Here is a 22,125-nt window from a genome sequence, read left to right on the forward strand (position 1 = left end):
ACACAATAGTTAAAAAATACAACCAAAAGATATCAGAAGTTTATGAGGAACTTTTCATAAACTTTCCAGTTGAGTACATGAGGAACTTTTCAGAGTAGCTTTATAAAAATATATTTTAAACAGCCTTATTTACAGAAACTATGCACCAGATTCAACAACCATGGCCTAATAAAACATTTCAGTACTTTTTGTGACAGAAAATTGACAATGCAAATTGCTCTGAAACGTGGTCCCAGCACTGAGACATGCCGATGGCAATATCATGCTGTGAGGAAGAAAGTTTTGCATCTATATGCAAAGTTGTTGGCGACATCCTTTAAAAGAATTTCAGCTGTTATTTGAACAAAAGATGTGGACCTATTGGGGCTGAGTACAAACTAAGTCTGGGAATTTATACGAGTACTTCCCACATTTTGATTTGAAAAATTTTTCAAAACAATTTATAATTTTCTTTCTACCATACAATTGTGTGCTACTTTGTGTTGCCTCATCCTGAAGCATGTTTTTTTTTTTTGTGCTGGTAATTCAAAGCCTACCTAAGCAACATTAACTGTTTTCTTTCAGGAGTGAAAATGTATTCCTTAAGTTATAAAAAAAGGCATAAATTTGAATTGAATTTCAATTTATTTAAACCTCCGACACGTGTAACAGGTAACAGCATGCCAGACTCAATATCTTTACTCCTTTCTGCATTATCAGTAAAGAGGAGTCTGATTCTTAATGGCTACACAATAAAGGATGACATGGCTGAAAACGCTGCCAGTTAGTGTTTCTCTGGCTGCTCTCCAAGTGAGAGGAGGAGAATGCCAGGTCCCTTTCTGGCCTGCAGCTCAGCAGCTCCCTGTCTAGACTGGCTTGATGAATACATCACCACACCCTTTTAGTCCATGTTGAATGATTTTATGTACAAAAACATCTGCAAATTTAGAAAAAAAAACAGAGGAAAATACAGGGATGAAACTCATTTTTTAACAAAATAAGAAGCAATTCCAATTGTCTGGTTTTATAATTTATTGTACACTGTCATTTATTCCATAATCTCATTTCAATTTCAATTTATACAAAATATAAACTATTAAGGGGAAATAAAAATCAAACATCACCCTTCCCATATTGTTTTACATACAGTCATTTCCTGGGCCGTGAGACCCATGGATGCAGTAAAGGAAAGTGCCACACCCTCATCATAAAAAGACCAAATTTCTTTTTTAAAAATCACAGGGCAAAACTAACACAAATCATGTGGCAACATATTTGCTACATACATTTACAGACTAAAGAAGCAAAGTTTAAGGAAATCCAGCTAAATGCAACAAAATTCACTTTAACTAAACAAACACCATTCTGATGTATGTGTTGCCAGGTAGACTCAAAGTGGCAAAAAGAAAAAGGAATCTGTACACTCTAGTGGTCCGCATTTCAATCAGAACTTGTGACATGACACTTGCAGCCCTGAGCGTCTCCAATGCATGTGATGGTGTGACTGTGGAAACGCAAACCGAGAGGGGGCGGGGGAGCGGGGTGAACCAAAATCCGTGCAAGGGAGGGGTTTCTGCAAGAGAGGCCTGGGTTGGAGGGGTCCTGAACTCCTTTTGTTGAGCGTTGACATAATTGATGAGGGTCCATCTGCGTGAGTTTTCTGGTCTCTGAAGGAGAGGAGATGCTGGATCAGGTTGGGATGATGGGAGGCAAGGCGGAGCATTGACACGGAAGAGAGGAGAGGAGAGAGACCATTTAGCAGTCGGGCTTTAGGAGAAAGGCTGCCACGATGACTGGGGTCAGGACAGTGAGGCCGCCTGCGTTCAGCGAGACTGCCGCTCCCGTGGAGGAGGTGGAGTTGGTGGACTTGGTTGGACTGCTTAAGATGTGTGGGGTGGTGGCGGTATGATTGTAGGTTGAGTTGGTGGATGTTGTGTTGGTGCCCTGTGAGTCCACCTGTTGGAGGACGCAGAAAAAACAAGATGACAATTTAGCATGTTCTGGAATAAGATCTCAAATTGAAGATGTCCATAATCTGACTGAAAACTGAATAAAACGACTATAAATTTCAGATGTGATCGTTCTAATGTGCTCTGTAACAACATACTGATAATTTGTAGGTTGGTTTATGTTTCGAAATGTGACACCCACATTTGGCAAATTGCACTAAAAAGAAACTTTAGATTCTTCCTCCACCTTTCCACAGACAGCTAGCCAGTACCTAAATCATTAATCATGTGTGATACAAACACCAAGTTTAAAATAAACAAATATATTCAGACGCAGAAGATACCTAAAATATTCAACATGACTGACAAGAGAACTTAAACATTAACTCTTTTTTTAAATTTGCTTCAATACAAGTGTCCACATTAACTTAAATTCTGTTCATGAAGATCGTAAAGTTCGATTATAAGTAATGTCCTCAAAACAAAACAAGAAAAAAAAACTATAGAAACGTGGTTTATTCTCCCCCAATCACGATTAACATGAAATTAACATAAAATAATTGCTAAGAGCAGACTGTGAATGTCTTACCTGGGTTGATAAGCATATTGCGAACAAAACCATCCCCAATTGAACGATCGTCATTTTGGACATTTTTAAAGATAAATGATTTTTTTCCTGAAGTAGGTTTGGCCAGATGGAGACAGGAGGACACCCAACAGGAGCTGCTTCTATGTAATGTGAGCGCAGCATCAGCGGAAGCCTTTTATACCAACGGCTCTGCAGCGGAGGTGGAGCCCGAAAGTCCGGAAGGTTGTGGAAATCTATGCTTTTTTATCACCATAACACAACATTGATAGTGACGGCCGTTTTCATAACCAGAATTTCAATCGTGGATGGTTTTGATCAAATAAAATGAGTTTCTAAATTGTTTGAGGGGAGTCCCAGCGCGCATGCTCGGTTGCACGTGAACGAATGATCCTTTTCAGCTGCCCGCATGTTGAAAGACATTCACCTTTCTCATTAAATGTACCGTGTCGAACCCCGACCTCACATCCTCCGCCAATGATGCATCCTCCCTTGGTGTTGCTATGGTGGTTCTGGAGCCACCAGGAGGGTGAATTCTAAGTTTTCATGTTGACTGAGAGGTCAACACGCATCTTCTGACAGACACACACATTTCTACTAAACCAAGCAAACGCGCTGAAGAAATGTTCAACTGATTAGTTACCTGTTGAATTCTCCAAGTGGTTTCTAAATGCAGCAACAGTGACGCCTAGCGTTAACATGGTAAAATGATTTTTGTTTTGTTTTTCGTGCCTCAAATTATAGTTTGTATTCTTGATGTGTGGGAGATTCAGTGAGATGTTGTCAGAAGTTTTTGTTTTTGTTTCTGTCACATGACTTTAAGGTCGACAGAAATCTAAATTTGCCTCTTGGAACTCTGAATTTGCAACCATTAAACTTATGAAATATCAATTTTTATGTAAAAAATGGATTGCAAAGTCAGCCTACATCCTTCAGCATGGATTTCAGAAGAGTATTTGTTGGATCTGTCTTGAGGAGCTTCCTCCTCCACAAGGCTTGTGAGACTTCTTCTAACTTTCTTTCAATAATGACTTTCTTCTCCGCTATGGATCTGTGCAGCTCCTCCAGAGCTACCACCTCTGGTAATCTTATTTTCTCCACCTCTCCTTCAATAATGCTCTCCTTCTCCAGCTTGCCAGTTCAGGTGGATGGCATTTTGTGTAAGAGATTTTCTGTTTTCAAATGACAATCTGCTTTAAACTTGTTTCTCCTAACAGCTGTGTTTAAGATGCAGTTTTCCCACCAATGTTCCCTGACAAACCTCTGAAGCACTTACAGAACAGGTGTGTTTATACTGAGATTAAGTTTCATAGCTGTGGAATATGCATAGTATTGTCCCTTCTGAAGACAAATTTTCTGTATTTTATTTCTTTATAGTAAAACACTTACTGTTTTACTGTATAATATATTCCCAATACAATACACAGACATTTGTGGTTGTACTAGAAAAAAATTGGTAAATTTGTGGGTACATGAATATTCACTTTCTCAATGCACTATAATTATATGCAGAAAAAACAGAATAAAGGGCTTCTTCACCAATTATGGACAAATATCGCCCTCTATTGGTGATATCACACAACTATAAACCTCACAGACTATTCTTTAATCAAGTCTCACAGAGACAAACACATTTTCGTCTTTTAAATTGCAAAGAAGGCTTGATGTAATCATGTTGCCAGTTTACAGTAAAGCAAGCAATCACACACAAAGCGGCCTATTTTCATAATTCGCCCCAGATGTTGAGGATTGTAACTTAAGACCCGACAACTGTCTCTAGTCCCATGTCACTTGTGTTACCCCAGCAGATTGCTGAAGAAACAGCGAGACGTCTTTAATTCCAGCCTTCAGCCCCAGAGGAAGTCGAGGGGACAGCGCTCCCTGCAGAGGCACCAGATGTGCGCTGTTATGGAGAACATGGAGAGAGGGGCCTTTTGTGAGGCATCAGATAAGCCTTGTTCCCAAAGCCGGGTCAGATCAGGTATCACCACTGGGTCTACGAGGGGGAGAAACCCAAGCCCTGTGCAGTGGATCGGGTTTCTGTTTACACTAGCGTGGTCTCTGGACTTCTCTCCGGGCAGGGCAGACAGAGAGAGGCAGGGAAGAGGGAGGGAAAAAGAAAAGTTTTGCTGTCTTGTGATTGTTTACCTGTCTGTCTCTGTGCATAAAGTTCGGCGCTCTGATGGAAGTCTTGCAAGATGAGAACTTCTGCTTTAACAGATGAACTCGTTCTAACCCATTGCAATGTCCCTAGAGTTTCATCAGCAGTGTTTGAACATGATACAGTAATAAATTCCCTGGCCTTGCTTTAGGAATAATCATGCAGCAAATGTTTATGTTGAACGCCTCAGTTTGCTCACAGAGACAGGGAACACACCTTCCTGGTTGTTAACCCTGCCCATGTGTCCTCAAGCGAGGCTGCATGACTTGAGCCAATTGTGGACCTTTCAGGTGTTTTTAGTGCAGTGTGTACACACTGGCTCCACATACAGAGCCCTGATCAAACAGATGCCATTTGAGAAAGCTTCGAACCCTGTGCCATGGATATCATTTAACTCGCAGGGCCCTTTTCATCTCTTTATTTTAAGACAAGAGCGTACAGACAGTGTTTGCACTGTGTCCCCTCAGATAAAACACAGTCTTTGCATTCCTTATGAAATGTATCTGTTGAGATTTGGGAGGGGTGGGCCCAGGTGTTGGGTTACATCAAATCAGAGGGCCCTGCGCTGGTGGAACCGGCAGTCAAATGAGCTGCCTTTCATAATAAAAGCGCAGTGTGGGCTAGCTAGGCATTTTGTGTAATATATACACATACTATAAATATATTATGTAGTTATTTTTGAAACCTGCAAAAATTCAACTTTACAGTTAAAATGTTGAGACAAAGCTTGTAAATTTGCAATTTAATCTCAGTGAAGGCCGGCTATTGCCTTCCTACACAATTTCACTCAATTCTCATCTCTTGTTAGTGCTCCGTGTGGGATTTCTCCCTTTCAGTTTGATTTCCCTGAATGAATTTGAAGAGGGCCAGTCAGCGAAAACAAGGAGGAGGAGTTGTTAATGGTTGATGTTTAATTTCTGTGCTGTTTTAGAATTGTCTGCTATCGTTGACAATGACAGTGGAGCAAGTGAACAAAGCCATTCAGTTGGGGTTAGCCACGCTTCCAAATATTGAGCAAGAGGAATGTTTAAGATTTTTTATAGCTGACAAAGACATTATAGACCTACTCCCCACAGGGTCTTTTGCAGCACACACAATTTTAGGTGACCTTAATTGAACTGGAACATTACTTAGCAAAATATTAGTAAATATATAAAATCAGATCTAACAGTTTGAAATTTCAACACAGTCCGTGCCTCCAGCAAGCAATCGTTTCTCAATGTCTGAGGATCCAAACCCTCTGTGACAAGCAAAGTGAAAAATGGGTTGGTTTTTACCAAACCAATCTCAGTATGAATCTAGCTGCTATGTAAAGGCCTTAGAGGCTTGTTAAAAAACATTAGCAAAGAATTAGCAAAAATGAAGATAAATGAACACATTTGGCAGGTTGGGGAAACATGCCAACACGTGGCCTTCAGCCTAAACTGACGGCTGGCCAAAAAGGGTGTTATTTAGATTAGTACGCAAGATTTCCATAGCGAGTGTGGAGGTGCAGCAGAAACCCATCCTGCAAATGCAAAATCAACTGAACAGATTGTTATGCACTGCACAAATCTGGATTTTATAGAACAGAGAAAACCAACTGTCCATATTTTGCTGGGTGTCTTTTAGGACACATAAAAAATGTGTCATTGAACTTGCTCTCATTGCAGCCTTATTCCTTGTGGATGCTTCACCTGAGATGTGGAATCTGCCAGAAGATGTTGGAAGAAAATCTGTTAGAAGGTGCAGGATACAGGAGCATGGCAAAGGTTTACCTTCTCACAGGATTATATCTTTTAATAAATCATAATGTGATTGTTCAGATCAAAGAATATAAGCTTTTTTTCACAATGAACCAGACAGAAATCAAAACTTTATTGTGAAACAACAAAAATTGATTGAGGTTGAAGCAATTTGCAAAAATTACACTTTAAACGTGCAAACTGTTTCCAGCAACAAGTGTTGATTCAGGGATCATTCAGATTGACTGGAAATGCAAGCCGCACTTTTCAGATTTTTCTTCGCAAAATAAAATTGAATTAAAATGTAACCTTCCATTTCCCAATTATGCAGCAATTTACCAAGCAGTGCTAGCTGCAGAGTTGGAAAAAAATAATGTACCTCTTTTTTCTGTAAAACCCAAATAAAATACATTGAAATGTAAAATAAAAATGTTTTGTCGTTCAAAAGATGCTCCCACTGACATTCAAAAAACCTAAAAGTCATAGGATTTAAATCCTAAAATATGATGCGTCTTCATTCAATTTCTGAAACTGCTCGAGAGTTTTGTTTAATCTGAAAAACGTCACAATAAACACGCTATCAATGAATTTCAAACTTTGGGTTTTCCCGCTGTGGATTCACCTGTCGTGTGCATAAGGAGTGTATTTTGAAAGTTTTAACAGGAAGACGCATGTTGTGCATCAGTTGGAGCTTGGTGGCAGTGGGGAGAGAAGAGAGTGAGGGGATTGTTAAACAGCGGAGCCTCCAAAGAGGAGACTCCACACGCATGTTCAGTGCTACCCGAATGGAGCGGAGCCCCAAACGAGAGACTCAGGCGTCCGGGGAATGACAGCCACTGTCACCGGGATTGACGAATTCCCCCTGTGAGTCTGCGCGACTCCGCGAAAACTTCCCCTCAGCTGATCCTCGAGTCACCGATCCGGGTCGGATCCAGCCTGAACGGGACTACAGTATGCCAGAGATGGAGAAAGGCAGACCTCCGGAAAATAAACGCAGCAGGAAACCAGCGCACCCAGTGAAGAGGGAAATCAACCAGGAGATGAAGGTAGGAGGATAGACTTGGAACAGTTCTTTGCTTCTTTGCGCGCAAAGTGCGCACAAACCAGTGTTTGGAAAAATCCCCTACACTGAACGCTCACTCCCCCTTTTCTTATTATCATAAAAAAAATAATCATCATATTTTGTTGTTGTTGTTGGTAAGTTTAGAAAAAGTATCACTTTTTTAATTTTAGAAGACAACAATTGCATTTAAGAAAAAAAATATATATATATATATATAATTTCTTTTTTATATGAATGAAATGTGTCGCCCAGATGTTGACTTTTTGATTAAATAATATTAGAATTTAAGAGGAAAGAACAGGCTGACACTTGGTCTTCCTGTGACGCCATGGTGGGCCAGCTGTGGCCGGACGCGCACACGCCAATGTCCAGAGCAGATCCAGATGTGCGTCACTTCTTCCCCGCTCCCTGCGGTGCGCTCAATCGCAGCACCACAGAGGCTCATGAGAAAGAGAGAGGAGGGCATTTATATGCCTTAAATAGCCTGCTCCAGCCGCGTACTGGGAAAACTCTGCAGATCCGCCGTACAACTGTAACGAATGCAAACACGCATAGTAAATAAAACTCTCACAAAGTGTTCAGAATCCCTCATCGGGGTCCTTGGTCAAATCACAGTAACAGACACGATTCCCTCCCACCATTATGAGCCCATTGCATGGAAACCAATCCGTGGATTGTGTGCTTTGTTTGGGTTTGGACACAGGCTATTTGAGACTCTTGACTCTGCTGTTAAAATGATATTTGAGGATCCTTGAAGCCGTAGCGAGGAAATCAAAAAAGACAACACGTCTTCCTGGGCAGGATGAGGGGAAGAAGGGGCCTTCTTTAGAGGAAAAAAAATCCGCTGTTTTTGTGTGTAAGTGGTTTGGATTGCAGCGTTTGATATCCACAGGAGGTGTTTTGTTTCATCTTAACTAATTTTAATCAAAACACTTGAAACACTATCCCCCTGGCCTGATGTAAGCCTGCCTGGGCTGGATCTCTGGGTCGGCCCAGTTTGTTGCCTTTGGCTTGTAGTTCTCTCTCTCTCTCTCTCTCTCTCTCTTTCTGTCTCTCTCTCTCCGTGGTTTGGGATATGGCTTGTCACTCTCACAAAGCAGATGTTTGTCCAAACTGCCAAAAAGAAACAAAAACAACATTGTGGGAAGTGCAGTGGGTGGATGAGGAGGAGGGAAAAGAAAAATATCTTAAAAAAAAAAAAAACAGGAGAAAAGAGAAAGTGACACCGGGATATGCAGATGGAAGAAGGCCCAAACAGTGAGAGAAGCTGATTTCTAGTTCAACTGAGGTCTGCCCCGGTGTTTTCTTTGTAACGCATCTGTTCCAGCACCACTTCGGACCCCGCCGCCTCCACGTCAGAGCGCGATTCGCAGGCACCAGACACCGGATCCTTGACTTTAATCATCGTTAGGCATATTTAGCGGGATATGATACGGCCGCTTCCACTCACTCACCCACCCACACTCACGCGCACGCACGCACGCACATTCTCTCCCAGAACAGACAGAGCAAGAAAGTGAGCAAGCAAATAGGGAGAGATCCATTTCTGTCGGAGGCCCCGGGTTGCGGAGGTCGGAGCGAGGAAAGAATGTGCAGTCAGTACTACAAGCGCTGCAACACCACAGCACACTGGCTGTGTTGGAAAAGGGGGTGAAACCCGAGAGGCAGTGCCGTGTCGGGTGTCAGGCCTGGAAGGTGCCGGGATGTGGAGAGGAGGACAGGGCAGGGGTGGAGAAGGGGGTGGGGAGAGGGGGTGTGAGGACAAAAAATGAAAAGAAACGAGAGCAGAGTTTGGGGAAAGCTGGAGGAGGAGAGAAGGAGTTGTGGACGCTAGAAAGAGAAGAGGGAAGAGAGGAGCGGGGCATTTCCGAGAACCGTGGGACCACTCGGTGGTGTTGGGTGTCCCGCTCCGATTTCTGCCCGCTCCGGATCAGGTTTCTTCTCCAATCGGGTTCCTCTGAAGCCACAGAGAGAGGTGGGTGGATAAAGAGAAAGACCCTAACATGTATTTTTTTCATCTGGTCGTAATAAATAATAATAATAATAATAATAATAATAATAATAATAATAATAATAATAATAATAATAATAATACCAATTTGAGGTCAAACATCTACAATTTTCAGATTAATATTCCTCTCTCCTTTTTTCCAATTAAAAGGGATAAACAAAGGGTGATTCATAGATTTCACACTGGTGTTGGGTTATAAATCTTTCCGTCTCAGATTAAGCAAGAGTAAACAACTTGAATACATCATGGAAAAAGAGTCACACTGTACTCCACTGTGCCCCTATTCATTTCTCCCAACAGGGCCGTGACTGAGAAAGAATCCCTCATTTTGTCTCAGACTAGAAAGCTTTGATTATGTTTACCATAGGATGAAAACGTCCAGTAATAACTCCAAGATGCACGTTCACAATTTCCTATTGCTTTGCTTGACATAAGTTGGAGTTCTGACTTCTGTTCCTCCTTATGTCTGGCAGACATTTGCTGAAAGCACCATGAATGAGCTCTTGGGATGGTACGGCTACGACAAGGTGGATCTCCGAGAGTCCGAGGCCAATGAGATCAGAAACTACAGAGAGAGGCGGCAACATGTGTCTGTGCTAAAAGGTAAAGGGGGAGGTGGTGACAGGTCACTGTTTAGAGCAGCATTACACCAACTAACAGGTTCAGCAGGTTTTAATGCAGACATTGAGTCACTGCAAGACATCGTCTCCTGTGGCTGCAAGTCCTCAAGTTACATTCAACCAGATGTGCCTGTTGTTTGTGCAGAAGTTATTATCGTGTTCCGTAAAGCACACTGTGGTTTTATGTTGTTGTATTGTTTTACAAAGCTAGATTCCTGTTACAGTTTTTTTTTTTTTTTTTTTTATCTTTCTGTCCGTTCTCAGAAAACTCGTTGCCAAAACCCAAAAGCCTGGACGCCAAAGTCAGCCACTCAGTCCTGGCCATGAAGAGCGGAGAGAGGGACCTCTCCAGTGTCCCTTCCTCCTCTCAATCTTCTTCCTCAACAAGCTCAATCCTGACCACCCCGAAGGAGCACAAGAATGCCCCTGTCATCGTCCCCCTCATTAAACCTTCAGCAGGTATGAGAGGTCTTCTCTGGCTATGAAGAACTAAATGGCCTCTGCTAAGCCTGCACATTAAAATATGTCTTTGGTTTACAAGCATAGCTCACCAGAACTGATAATCCTTGATATTTACTGTATGTCCTGAGAGGCCAGAGTGTAAGATCAGCTACAAGTGATGGAACAGGTATTAGTTTCAGTTCTTTCCTGAGCAGTAACTGAAGCTCTGGAGAAAGTGAGGAGCTGCTGCAGTTACATGACATGTGTGTTTATCCTTCAGTTACACGGTGCTTATCACTGGGTAAAGGGTCCTTAACACTAAAGTGGCTATTTCTAGTGAAATACTAACAAACCTTGAGATTATCTGGAAATGCACTTATCAGAAATTTCCAATACAGATTTGAACTGAGTCCAGTTTCTTTGTAAAACCATAGTTGCCAATATTCGTGAAATTTTGTTTCGCCTTTCTGATTCCTGATGTGAAGAATCATACATTATTAGTATTATGAGCAGGAGAGATGTCACATTGTGTGAGAAAGACAGAATGATCACTCTAAATAGAGCACAGCTAAATTACAAAAAGGACAGCATAATTTGAAATTAACATTTTTAGCTTTCATTCACGTCTTATATTTCATGTCTGAAATTAGCATGATAGTCAGCGTAACTAACAGTAAACAACAGCCTGCAGGATAAATCCTTAAAATGCCTTTAGCATAAAGCTTGAGCAAGAAGACTCAAGTAAAAAAAGTGAAAGTTTGAAACCATGAAAGAGCAAACTGACAAGCAACTACCAGAGTCTTGTACTCTGGCATAGCAACCTGAAGGAAACACTGACTTGCCTTTTCCTTTTAAATAACTTCTTAGAGCCTTTGTGCCTCCCAGATGCTCAAAACAGCTAAAATTTAGTGTTCTTTCTTCAGTAACAGCATCCAGACCAAAGGAGTTATTGGCAGAAACTATTAGTGTTGGAAAATGATGCATACACTATTTAACCCCCTTACGATCGCCTCAAAACCACTTACATGTTGTCCAATGGGTTCATAAGGTGTCATCATGACTCTTAAGGGGTTTAAAAAAAAAAAACATTTTTAATACCTGGCTCCCTGGTAAAAAAGAAAAGTTCCCAGTTCCCAGTCTCTGGACCTCCTTCTGAATTCATGACCATCTTCATTGGCTGTAGTAATATAATGTTGATGTCCTGTGAAAATTCAAAACATGTAAAGTAATAAAATTGGTGTGAGAGAAACCTACGTTGATATTTGCTGGGTATCATAATAGTTTGAGGTGCAACAGATTTTTTTCGCTTCTTTTTTTTGTTTGTTTGTTTCTGAAGGAGTTTGCAAATTTGCAGATAGAAATCTGCTATGTTCCCAAACAAGATCTGAAAATTCAACAAGATAGCTGTAACAGTCTGTCTGTCTGTCACCTTCTGCAGTCAACACTGTGTCAGTTTTTGCTACCCCAATTTGATGAAACATCCTTAGTGAACGTACGAACTGAGCTGTCGCGGGACGCCTGGACACACTGAAGGGTGTTGTAAGCATGAACTGGTACCGCTTGAGCATGGTGCCTTCACTGACCAGCAAAAGATTGTGGTTTTGTGTTTAAGAGTGGCTAATCACAGGTCAAAGGCTAATATATAGCTCAATTGCAGTCAGTATCTCAAGGGATAGTAGAGGTGGATTTTATTACCTAAATCAATATAATTTTTGTTTTAAATGTGGACCAGTTACATTCTTGTGGAGAACCTTTCTTGTGACTAACAATTTACCAGTTAAAGAAACATTTGAGGCAAAACTGGATTTTAATTTGAAGAGGCCTATGAGAGAAAAGTATTTATTTTTTCTCATAGACATACATGCTTTTTCACTACTGAGATATATAAGTTATTGTACTCACTTGTCAAGGACGTGAGTAGCCTGAAATAACGCTGACATGTTCATTATCGATCAATGATTGCTGGATAGTTTGGTCAAAATAGAATTTCACTGTCCATGTGGTTCCTCTCTACAACAAACCTGCTTAATCCCATCTGGTAATAAGGTGATGTAACAGGATATCTGGACTCTGATCAAATACAAGCCAGAGACACCTTCATTTAATTTATTACAGGATGCATTGGCTGGAAGCTTTGGAGCACATCCAGTTTTAAGTAAATGGTTTGAGATTCTACTCTATGTCTAACTTGTTTAGCTGTTTAATAAGCTCTGAGGAAATTAAATTGTTTTCATTGCTCCACCTGCACAGATTTGAAGCAATGCAAGCAATTTTTGCACAGAATTATTCAAAAAATATATCTGCAAATTCTACTTAATGACTATCTTGCTTTTTTTGCTTTTTTACATCCCTCTGCAGTGGAAGACGTACAGAACGTGCAAATAGTCTGCGTTTGGTGCCAGAAGGAGGGAGTAAAGCGCTACTCGCTGTGTATGGGCTCAGAGCTCAAGAGCTTCTGCAGTGAGAAGTGTTTTGCTGCCTGTAGACGAGCTTACTTCAAGCGCAACAAGGTAGGTGATGGAGCACAACAATTAACCTTTAGATCTATGTGATTATTAATGAGTTAAATACATGTATAGCATAGCCACAAACAGTCAGGTGCCTACATAAACACATTAATCTGTGGCAGAGTGAATTTAAGCATCATGTGTCTTCTTGCAGGTTCAAAGACTTTCAACAACAAATTCTTTCAATCTTTAAAGGTCAGAAGTGATTGGTTTATTTAAAGGATCCATTTAAGGAGTGGAAGGAGGGAGGTCAAACTTTGCACAGGACACGTAAGATCAGTTTCAAGTTAATGCAAAAGGGGCCGGCCATTAAGTGGCTTTGGTCTGGAGGACAGGAAAGCTACAACTGTAGAGAAACACTCCGATGCACATAGCCACGGTTTCCCCTTTTCACTGCAACAAGATGTCTTGATATTTAAATATTCAGGATGACATATTGATGTGAGGTGTTTCATCTTTCTTGTTTTTTTTTGTTTTTTTTTAAACAACAGAGAGAAACATAGTAAATCTGAGCAGAGTGTGCACAACAAGCTGTCTAGTTTTTTTGTGGCAGCAGAGGAAAGCACTTCTGTTGGCTTGTTGCTGCTTGTCTGAGAGGAAGGCCAGAAGGCCTGGGGCGAGGTGTCCACTTTCAGTGCATACCATACCTTCAGCTGCCTCATATTTCGTAATGCAACACGACTCATTGGGTCACAGAGATGGGGGGAGCACTCAGATCCTCTGCAGATCATCTTACATGAATCAGAAGGAATTTCCTTATATTAATTCTGTCACGGGAAGGAAAAATAAAGCACTGCATCAACGGCAATAGGTACCACCAAAATAAGTAGCATGAATCTTGAACTTTTTTTATTGACCTTTGTATTTTGACCTTGATGCTTCATAAAGAGGAACATCAAGTGATATGTTATTATCACACAACAATTCCAGTGTAATCTTTGAAGATACTTTTGTGTGCCTAGTAGTGGTGTGTTTGTCACTTTGTGTTTTCTCCTTGTTAGGCCAGAGATGAAGACCTCCATGTGGAGACATCCCCTCAGCGCCCCCATCCTGAGGACTCACCCAGATTAGTGTTAAAGATGAACACTAGTGTCAGAGTAAGAGAAAATTATTAGTGTTTTTTTTTTATTATTCTTTGGAAATTATTTATAGGTATAAAATGCATCATCCAGATACACAAGAAGAGCCCATTTCCTTCCTGTTTCTGTATGTTTACATAAGTTTAAAGCAAAAATGTGATCCTTCATTGACCCCCCGCAGTCTCTCTCGCCTGTACCGCAGGTTTGTGACTGGTGCAAGCATATTCGTCACACAAAGGAGTACCTGGACTTTGGATCTGGTGAGGAACGGCTTCAGTTCTGCAGCATCAAATGTCTCAACCAGTACAAGATGGATGTCTTCTATCGAGAAGCTCGTGCAGCCCTAACCAGCACCAGCTCCAGCCCTAACAGAACCAGTCAGGATGGGAGAGTGGATGGCAGTGTACCAGGGCAAAACCTACTTACTCCTGAGTCTTGGAACAGCAGCACCATCAATACGGGGGATGCACGCAATCGAAATCTCTCTCCCAAAGGATCGGTCCTAATTCATGGACCGGTGGAATCAACGTCTTTGTCATCCTTAGAAACATCATCTTCTTCTTCCTCTTCAAGGGTCTCAGTTTCAGGCCTTAAGAACCTGGAGAGATCCATTCAGGCATCCATACCTACTATGGATGTCACGCCTCACCCAGCTCCTCTTCCTCCTCCACCTCCTCCTCGCCCACCTCTGGATCAAAAGCCATTACCTCAAATCCCCATACCCTTCATCAGGCCTCCTCTTCATGCTCAGGGTCTAAAGAGTCCCTTGGCCAATCCTCCCAGACATGCAGGTCCTCCTTCCAGCCCTATCCACAGACCACCTCACTCTCCTCTTTTACAGCCCCCTACCTCTTCTTCAATGAATCCCCCAGGACTTGTGCATCCTTTTCCTGGTGCCTATTTCCCTGGCTTACATTCACCTCCTCTAAACCTAATGCCAAGAGGACCTGTCCCAGTGCCTCCAATAATGAACTATGGTATCCCCTCTTTTAGTCCTCTTTTACCCCAACCCACAGTCCTGGTTCCTTATCCTATTATTGTTCCATTACCTGTCCCTATACCTATTCCAATTCCAATTCCAGTCCCTCCTAAAGCAGCTCTTGAAACGCCAAATCATGGTGGAGTTATCCAGCCGGTACCAGAAGGGGTAGAGAGGGCTAGATCCAGGACGACTAGGTCCGTGTCTCCAGATATCCCTGAAGAGGCTAGTAGAGTGGAGGCAAATAAACTGGGGGGGAAATTTTCTCAAGCCTTCACTTCAACAAATGAACCCAACCCAAAGGACATAGATTGGGTTAAATCAGAAAGGCAATTTTTGTCCCCATTAGCCACACCTCAAACTAAACCACTCTCCCCCAGGGCACAGTGTAATGAATTGTCCTGCCCAACCAAAATCTCTGAGGGACTGACAGACTATAAAACTATGCATCAGCAGACAGAGCGACAAGTCATCCAAAGGGTTCTCCAGAGGACCCAAGTGAAGTTAGAGCCCAGTGCCAATGGGTTGGTGGATCTGGCAGCACTGGGAGAATCAGGACCTGGCCAGTTTAACAGATCAGGGTTCCACAATATCATCAGACCGAACATTACTCTGCCACAGTCACCTTCAAATGACTTCCAGCAATCAGATTCCCTCACTCCATCTTCTAACAGCCCATCCAGTCCCATGGAGAGCAGCTATTCACACAATGTCAAGTCCTCTACTCAGAACCATCCTCAAAATGGTACATCATCCACACCCACAAGTGTGGACTCTTCCTTACCCCAAAGAATACCAGTGACACCCCAAGATTCTTCACTCAATGAACTTGAAGCTATCAAAGAAAACAAGTGTTCTGTTGTTAGCCCAGTGCTAGTCGAAGGTACAGTCGGTCAGTTAGAAGGGCCCTTAACAACCAGTGGGGGTGTAGGGGAGGATTCCCACGTTCCAGACGAGGACCACGCTTATGCCCTGCCCACAGCACCAAAGACAGGTGGGACCACATCCCCATTACTCTTGCCCAAACTCAGGGACAAGGGTAGCTTACGGAGTCCTGCCAACATGCCCAATGCAGTGGAGATGGAGCCAGCCCTGAAGAGGCGATGCCTGAGGATCCGAGATCAGAATAAATAGAGAACCAAGGTGAGTAACTTTACTAGAATATGATGTGGAATGTTTGGCAATTATTACTTTTAGCATCACTTCATATCTTTGTAGTATTATGACTTGGCCCACTAACTGTACAATCACATGGATCAAGCAATTTCTTAGCAGTTACTGATATCCATATTTTTGTTTTAGGTTTCATGAGTCAATTTCTGTTAAGTCTTTATAAGGGCTTCAAAACAATAAAGCAAATGGTTTTTTTTTTGTTGTTTTTGTTTTTAATTGAGTAGAAGTTTTAGATCAAATGGAAAAAGAAGGGTTTCTTGTCACTAGCACTAACATTTATCTGGTTTGTATTAAACTTAAAGTTTATGCTCTTGGCTGATACATTCACAAGCTGATTGTACTAACAGTTCATAGTTTAAATCTAGTTAGCTAGTTATCTAGTTAGTTTAAATCTAGTTATTTTCTAGTAATTGACATGTTGATCACAGGTCAGAGTCAGTTTAGGAAAATTTTGTGCAATGAATTGTTAACTGCTTGATATTTCCAGTAATGGTATAATAACAATGTAAAGTGTAAAAAGATATTTGTATGGCGATTCACACATACACGGTGCAAGATTAATCACTGGTCTCACAGTGTGCACATGGTCACTAAACAGTATGGCGCCAACCAGAGAGAATCCCGGTAACCTGGCACCTTTATGTGGGCTAAGGTTACAGCAGGGAGAGGAGGTGGAAGGCAGAAGCAGTGAGAGTGACTTTGAAAGGCAATCAGTTCACCACAACCTGACAGTCACAATGCTTTGTTTGCATGACTGCCTGCATTAAAGGCTTGGATTTGCTGGTGAATATGAGTCTGTTGAAGATAGACAGAAAATATTCTGTTTTTAATTAAACAATGCCATGCTCTCATCAGGATCGGTTGGCAACTTATCAAAATTTTCTTATTTATTACCACTCTTATTTCAGCATATTACATAATATTTAAAGTGTGGCTTAGTTAAAATTCAGCTCTCCATTTTATAGATAATTCTGAACTTTTAAACTGTTGTCATATTTGCATTAGTTGCTTACACAAAATGTGGATGGGAAATAAAGATTGAAGCCATGGCGGATACATGCAATGACAAGGGAATATCTTGTCATTGGAGTGTTTTTTGTGAGCGCAGCTGTCATAGAGAAATGTATGGCATTAACTTTTAGATCTAATCTACCCCAATTTATCATGTGAATAATCATTGACCTCAGTGTAGATAACTGCTCAATGCTCAGTGATTATGGTTCAGAGAGTTATAAAATAGCATTTGTAAATACCACAATGATATTTTTGATTTTACAGTTGCTTTTACTGGTTGAGGTTCATTTTGATCTTGGCTCTACTCAGACAGTGAACTTCCATTGTCTGGACTAAAGCTTCTGCTTTACCCTCAACAAAAACCTCCCTTCAATAGTCTAGAACTGTCCCTTTAACTGTAAACCATGAAGTGACACCGATATCATTCTGACATTGTTTTGTTAGAATGCAGCAGGGGAGCTTTTTCTCTTTGGACCAATCAAAAGCCCTTCTTGATTTCACTCGCCTTGTAGTCCAAATGGCAGTAACATTACCCATCATCCTCACTTGCGGTATCTTACCATAACGAGATCATGTTTCTGGTTTACTGTATGTGCTGAGATTAATCCACTGATATTACAGAGATAGCTTAGATTTCAACCCGCCTGTTTTTCACTTCGTATCCCTTTCCAAAGGCCAGGGGTCACGTTAGTGATTGCGTTTAAATCTGACAGCTGCTAAATAGAGATTGAACAATTTATCTAAATCCCTATCTTGGATTGCAGATGTTTGACTGACTCTGTGTAGCAGAAAAGTTTTCACTCAATTAGTTTCCTTTTGCATGTTTACCAAATCACTGTCTTGCAAAGGTATTCCTACTCCTTACCGCTACAAACTTCATTGTACTTCCCTGAGATTTTGTGGTAGACCAATGCAAAATTAGAATGAAAGAAATAAAAGTAAAAAAGGAATGCATGGTTTTCAATTTTTGTACAAATAAAAATATGTCTGAAAACTACAGTAATTACCGTATTCAATTATTGTTGTGGCAACAGCATGCTGTGGGGATGGAACACTGCGAACCTTTTAGGTTTGGGCTTATATGCAAAACATTGTATGAAGAAGAAAACTAACTCTGCACGTCACTCCAAACACTCCATTCCAATAATCCATGGTGGTGGCAGCATCATGCTGCAGGGAGGTTTTTCCTTCCACAGGGAGAATGAAGCTGATCGGAGTTGATGGCTGAAGCTTACTACAAGGAAATTTTGGAAAAAAATAAATTTAATTTGGCATTATTTCTCTTGCATTTGAAAATTATCCACCACTTTGTTTTGAACTATTACACCAAACTGCAATAAATGACATTGAGAGTTATGTGACCAAATGTCAAAGTATATTAAAACTTCAACTGGATGTTGTGTACTAATTTTTATATTTGAAATAGCAATGTTGTAGTCGTGTTGTTCAAACAAATTTATGTTCTTTCGTTGTCTGTAACAGGATCTGTCTGCTGTCTTTGGATGACTTTAGTTTGCCACCTCTGTCCTCTGAGCTGAGCTGCTCTATTGTCCCAACTGTAAAAATTCATTTTAAACAAACACCCACTCTGACAAAGTCAGCAGCCAACTGGAGGATTTTACCTCAGGAGAAAGCCAGTTTTTTTTTTCTTTTTGTCTCATTTTTCTTTGCCTTTATTTGGGATATTTTATAGCTCCATGTAACCTGATTCCACCACATGGGTATTCACTGAGCGTTTGAAACCAAAACGCAATGGGACAGAGAAAGAACAGAGTCCTGCTTTGGTCCTTACATGTATGTGTGTGTTTGACTTTAATATGTGTGTTTGAATTAAAGTGTGCAAAAGAGAAAATAGGCCAGATGTTTTTGGTTTGATTGCACCCTCTGCAGCAGTTATCTGAGTGTTGACATGACTAAAAGCCTCATTCAAAGTGTTTATGTGGAATGGGTGGATTAGGGAATGAGCGTCCAGAGCTGTAGATCTTGTTTTAAGATATGGCAGAAATAAAATGTAACATTTCTTTGCTCTTTTTCCTCTTTCTCCTGTTTTTCAAACTTCTATCATCCTGTCCAAATGAACAGACTCCCTGTTTGACATTGTCCAGCAGTGCCAGATTCAGCGCCACGCCGTTGTGTGGACAACACCAGAATGAACACCCTCCTGCCCGCCTGCCTGCCTGTCCCTCAGCCCGTCAGACCAGCAGGGTGCCAACCCAGGAAGCAGTCCAGATGGCCGAGTCATCACAAATCAACAACGTGGAAGAACACACAACTCAGTCACACGTTTTTTTTTTTTCCTCTTTGGACCAAAAAGTATCACTGGGTTGTGTGTCGTATTGAGCTGACTGAGAGTTTGAAAGGGAGGTCCTCAGATCCTCGTCCTGTCTGACATTGCCCTCAAGCGTTTATATACGCACAAGTTAGTGTGGCTGCCCAGATGCGCTCCTCCTCCTCGCCTTCCTCCACTCAGCAGACAGCGCTCTGATCAGCCTTGTGTGGTCTTCTCAGATGGAGCCTGAACATGATCTCTTTCCAGGGGAAACGGTTTGTTTTCTCTGCCCGGCTTGCACAAAGAGCCACATTGTTTCTCTCCTCATATCCCACGCTAACTCCCCACTCCAGGTTTTGAGTTACCTGGCCGATCGGGGCTCAAACTTCAGGAGCAGGGTTTTTCTTCCTCTTTTTATTTTTTTGAGCAAAAGCCAGGAATATAGTATAGCCTTTTCTATTCCGCCTATCCGCCCAACATAAATACAAGACATGCTACACTCACTCGGTTCTGAGATTTTATCCTCTTGCAAGTGATTGCCTGAGATTTGCCAGCCTTCTCACTTCTTCTGAGAAAGGAGAGAAATCTAGTGAGATGAATACTTTATCTGCAGGCAAGTTTCTCCAAGTGTTGGGAGAGTCAGGCTAAGGATTTCCCGAGGAAAGCTAAACTACAAAAGTATATGAGGATGCTCTCACCAGTGCACTGTGGCTTTGGTAATCTAAGGTTCCTGATTGTTTAGACAAAGACGGTACACACTGGTCACTATTTCCTCTTCTGATCTACAAAATCAGAACGACTTATAGCATTGGGTGCCATGCATGCTTGTGGCCTCCTGACAGGGTATTTGATTTCAATATTTTTGCTCTTTTCTGACAATTCTGTAAAGAAAAATCAGCTTTGTAATATTACCAGATGAGGTATTACACTCGAAAGCATCAAATGCTGTAGCAAACAGTGATCAGTATTACAGTTGCCACAGTTGAGGACTCATGCGTTCAGACAGATAGCTTTGAGGCTTGTCAACACTTCATTTTTGCAATTTAAAGGTACAATTTGATGTTATATTAACTTATGGAAGAAGCATAGGTAAAGTTTCATTCAATGCATTTTTTTCTGTTGTATTTTTATTTGAATATATTTTGTGAGTGCCGAAACAATTTTGTGCCCTTTCACGTTATTATTATGATAAATGCCCACTAGAGGGCAGTGTTTGCCTTTTTTAAACTTTGCACCTGAGTACACATGAAAACTAGAATGCAGCTGGCATAAAGTCATTAGTTACAAAATTTACTCATTGCTATTTTATATCAGATGCCAAACACAGACATTTTGCTATTATTTTCTCTTTGTACTGCCATCAAGGTTATCTTTATTCATAATATGCATTGGACAATTCACTCTCTTTGAGCACAGACCTGGTGTACTTTCTTATGCTCGCATGTGATTGAATGTAAAATAACCCCATTTTGCTGCAACTGCTGCTGTAAGTCTCTACCAGTTTTGCACTTGTGGAAATTGACATTATTGCCAAGTGTCAATTGCAAAAAGTGGAAGGAATACATTAAATTAATTTGCAAGTAAAATATGGTTAAAAAAAATACAATTCCCCTTACTTTGAATTCACCATTCATTCAGTGAAACATAGTGGTGGAAGGGTCATGGTGTGGGGATTCTTTCTGAAGCAGAGCTAACCAAGCTGATTGCATCATTGGCAGAAGAACACCTTACAGCTGAAAAAAATACAAATAAAAAAATGGAGGCTGAGGTGACAGTTTGTCCCAAAGACTTTTTGAGCTTCGATTCTAAAATTCAGTGTGCTTACTTATGCGATTGCAGCACTTTTCTTTTGTTCTGTTAATTCAAGGTCACCTATATTCTGCAGGTCATGACATAACGGTGGATTCATCCTCAGCCAGTAAGGAAGCTTTGTCAACAACCTCTGTGAGTCAGTGGTGACATCTCTCCTGAAAACAGCTCCACTGTCAACAACAGCCAAATTATTTACAATCACAATTGTCATTATTCATTTACTTCTTTTGATTAATTATTGGAATTTGACAAGAAAACAAAGGTTTGTTGCTTTTGTAGCCTGGCCAATAGATACTGTCTGACCTCCACTTGACACACATTTAGCCTTCAGTCTGGAATGAAACTGTCAGATTGTTTGTATTAAATAAATATTATATATCCAAGATCCTTGATTGAGATCTCTTTGTAAAATAAAAATAAATAAATGTTATTCTATGAGCAAAGACACGTTCATGGTATGGTGTTTTTCTTCTCTACCTTTTTTTCTTTTCTTTACAATATATATTATTTTCAATTCTGGTCCCATTTGAAGTTCTACAATTTACATCATAAAATCATCAAACACATAAATAACTATATTGTGACAGTGACGCACCATGGACCCTGTAAACATCTATTCTTAGTGCCAACGTGTCTGAAAGGCAGCGACTCAACATTCCTAAAATACTGAAAGCTGCTCCAGCCTATGTGCTGTGGCGGTAAAACCGACGAATGAGATCAGACAGCAGGAATCTCAGCTAATTTCAGTCGCCACAAAA

At 41.0% G+C, this 22,125-nt stretch overlaps 1 protein-coding gene across 2 annotated transcripts; it reads left to right on the top strand.

The window, feature by feature from the left end:
• The first annotated feature begins 7,108 nt into the window (after window positions 1-7,108).
• On the top strand, window positions 7,109-21,814 carry LOC129375451 (sine oculis-binding protein homolog). Of its 2 annotated transcripts, none has more exons than XM_055054539.1 (7): window positions 7,109-7,445; window positions 9,947-10,076; window positions 10,358-10,552; window positions 12,893-13,044; window positions 14,043-14,138; window positions 14,302-16,242; window positions 19,369-21,814. In XM_055054539.1, the coding sequence occupies exons 1-6, from the start codon at window positions 7,353-7,355 to the stop codon at window positions 16,231-16,233; spliced, it is 2,598 nt and encodes an 865-aa protein (XP_054910514.1). In that variant the 5' UTR covers window positions 7,109-7,352; the 3' UTR covers window positions 16,234-16,242; window positions 19,369-21,814. The 2 variants fall into 2 exon arrangements, with proteins under 2 accessions (XP_054910514.1, XP_054910515.1); XM_055054540.1 differs by having other exon boundaries at window positions 14,323-16,242.
• Window positions 21,815-22,125: the final 311 nt, after the last annotated feature.

This window comes from Poeciliopsis prolifica, unplaced genomic scaffold (assembly GCF_027474105.1).
Source record: "Poeciliopsis prolifica strain line A6 unplaced genomic scaffold, Auburn_PproV2 SCAFFOLD039, whole genome shotgun sequence".
NCBI lineage: Eukaryota > Metazoa > Chordata > Actinopteri > Cyprinodontiformes > Poeciliidae > Poeciliopsis > Poeciliopsis prolifica.

Coding starts and splice junctions, on each gene's coding strand:
- LOC129375451 (XM_055054539.1), top strand. CDS start 7,353: ATGCCAGAGATGGAGAAAGGCAGACCTCCGGAAAATAAACGCAGCAGG. Junction 7,446..9,946: donor AAATCAACCAGGAGATGAAG/GTAGGAGGATAG, acceptor TATGTCTGGCAG/ACATTTGCTGAAAGCACCAT. Junction 13,045..14,042: donor CTTACTTCAAGCGCAACAAG/GTAGGTGATGGA, acceptor TCTCCTTGTTAG/GCCAGAGATGAAGACCTCCA.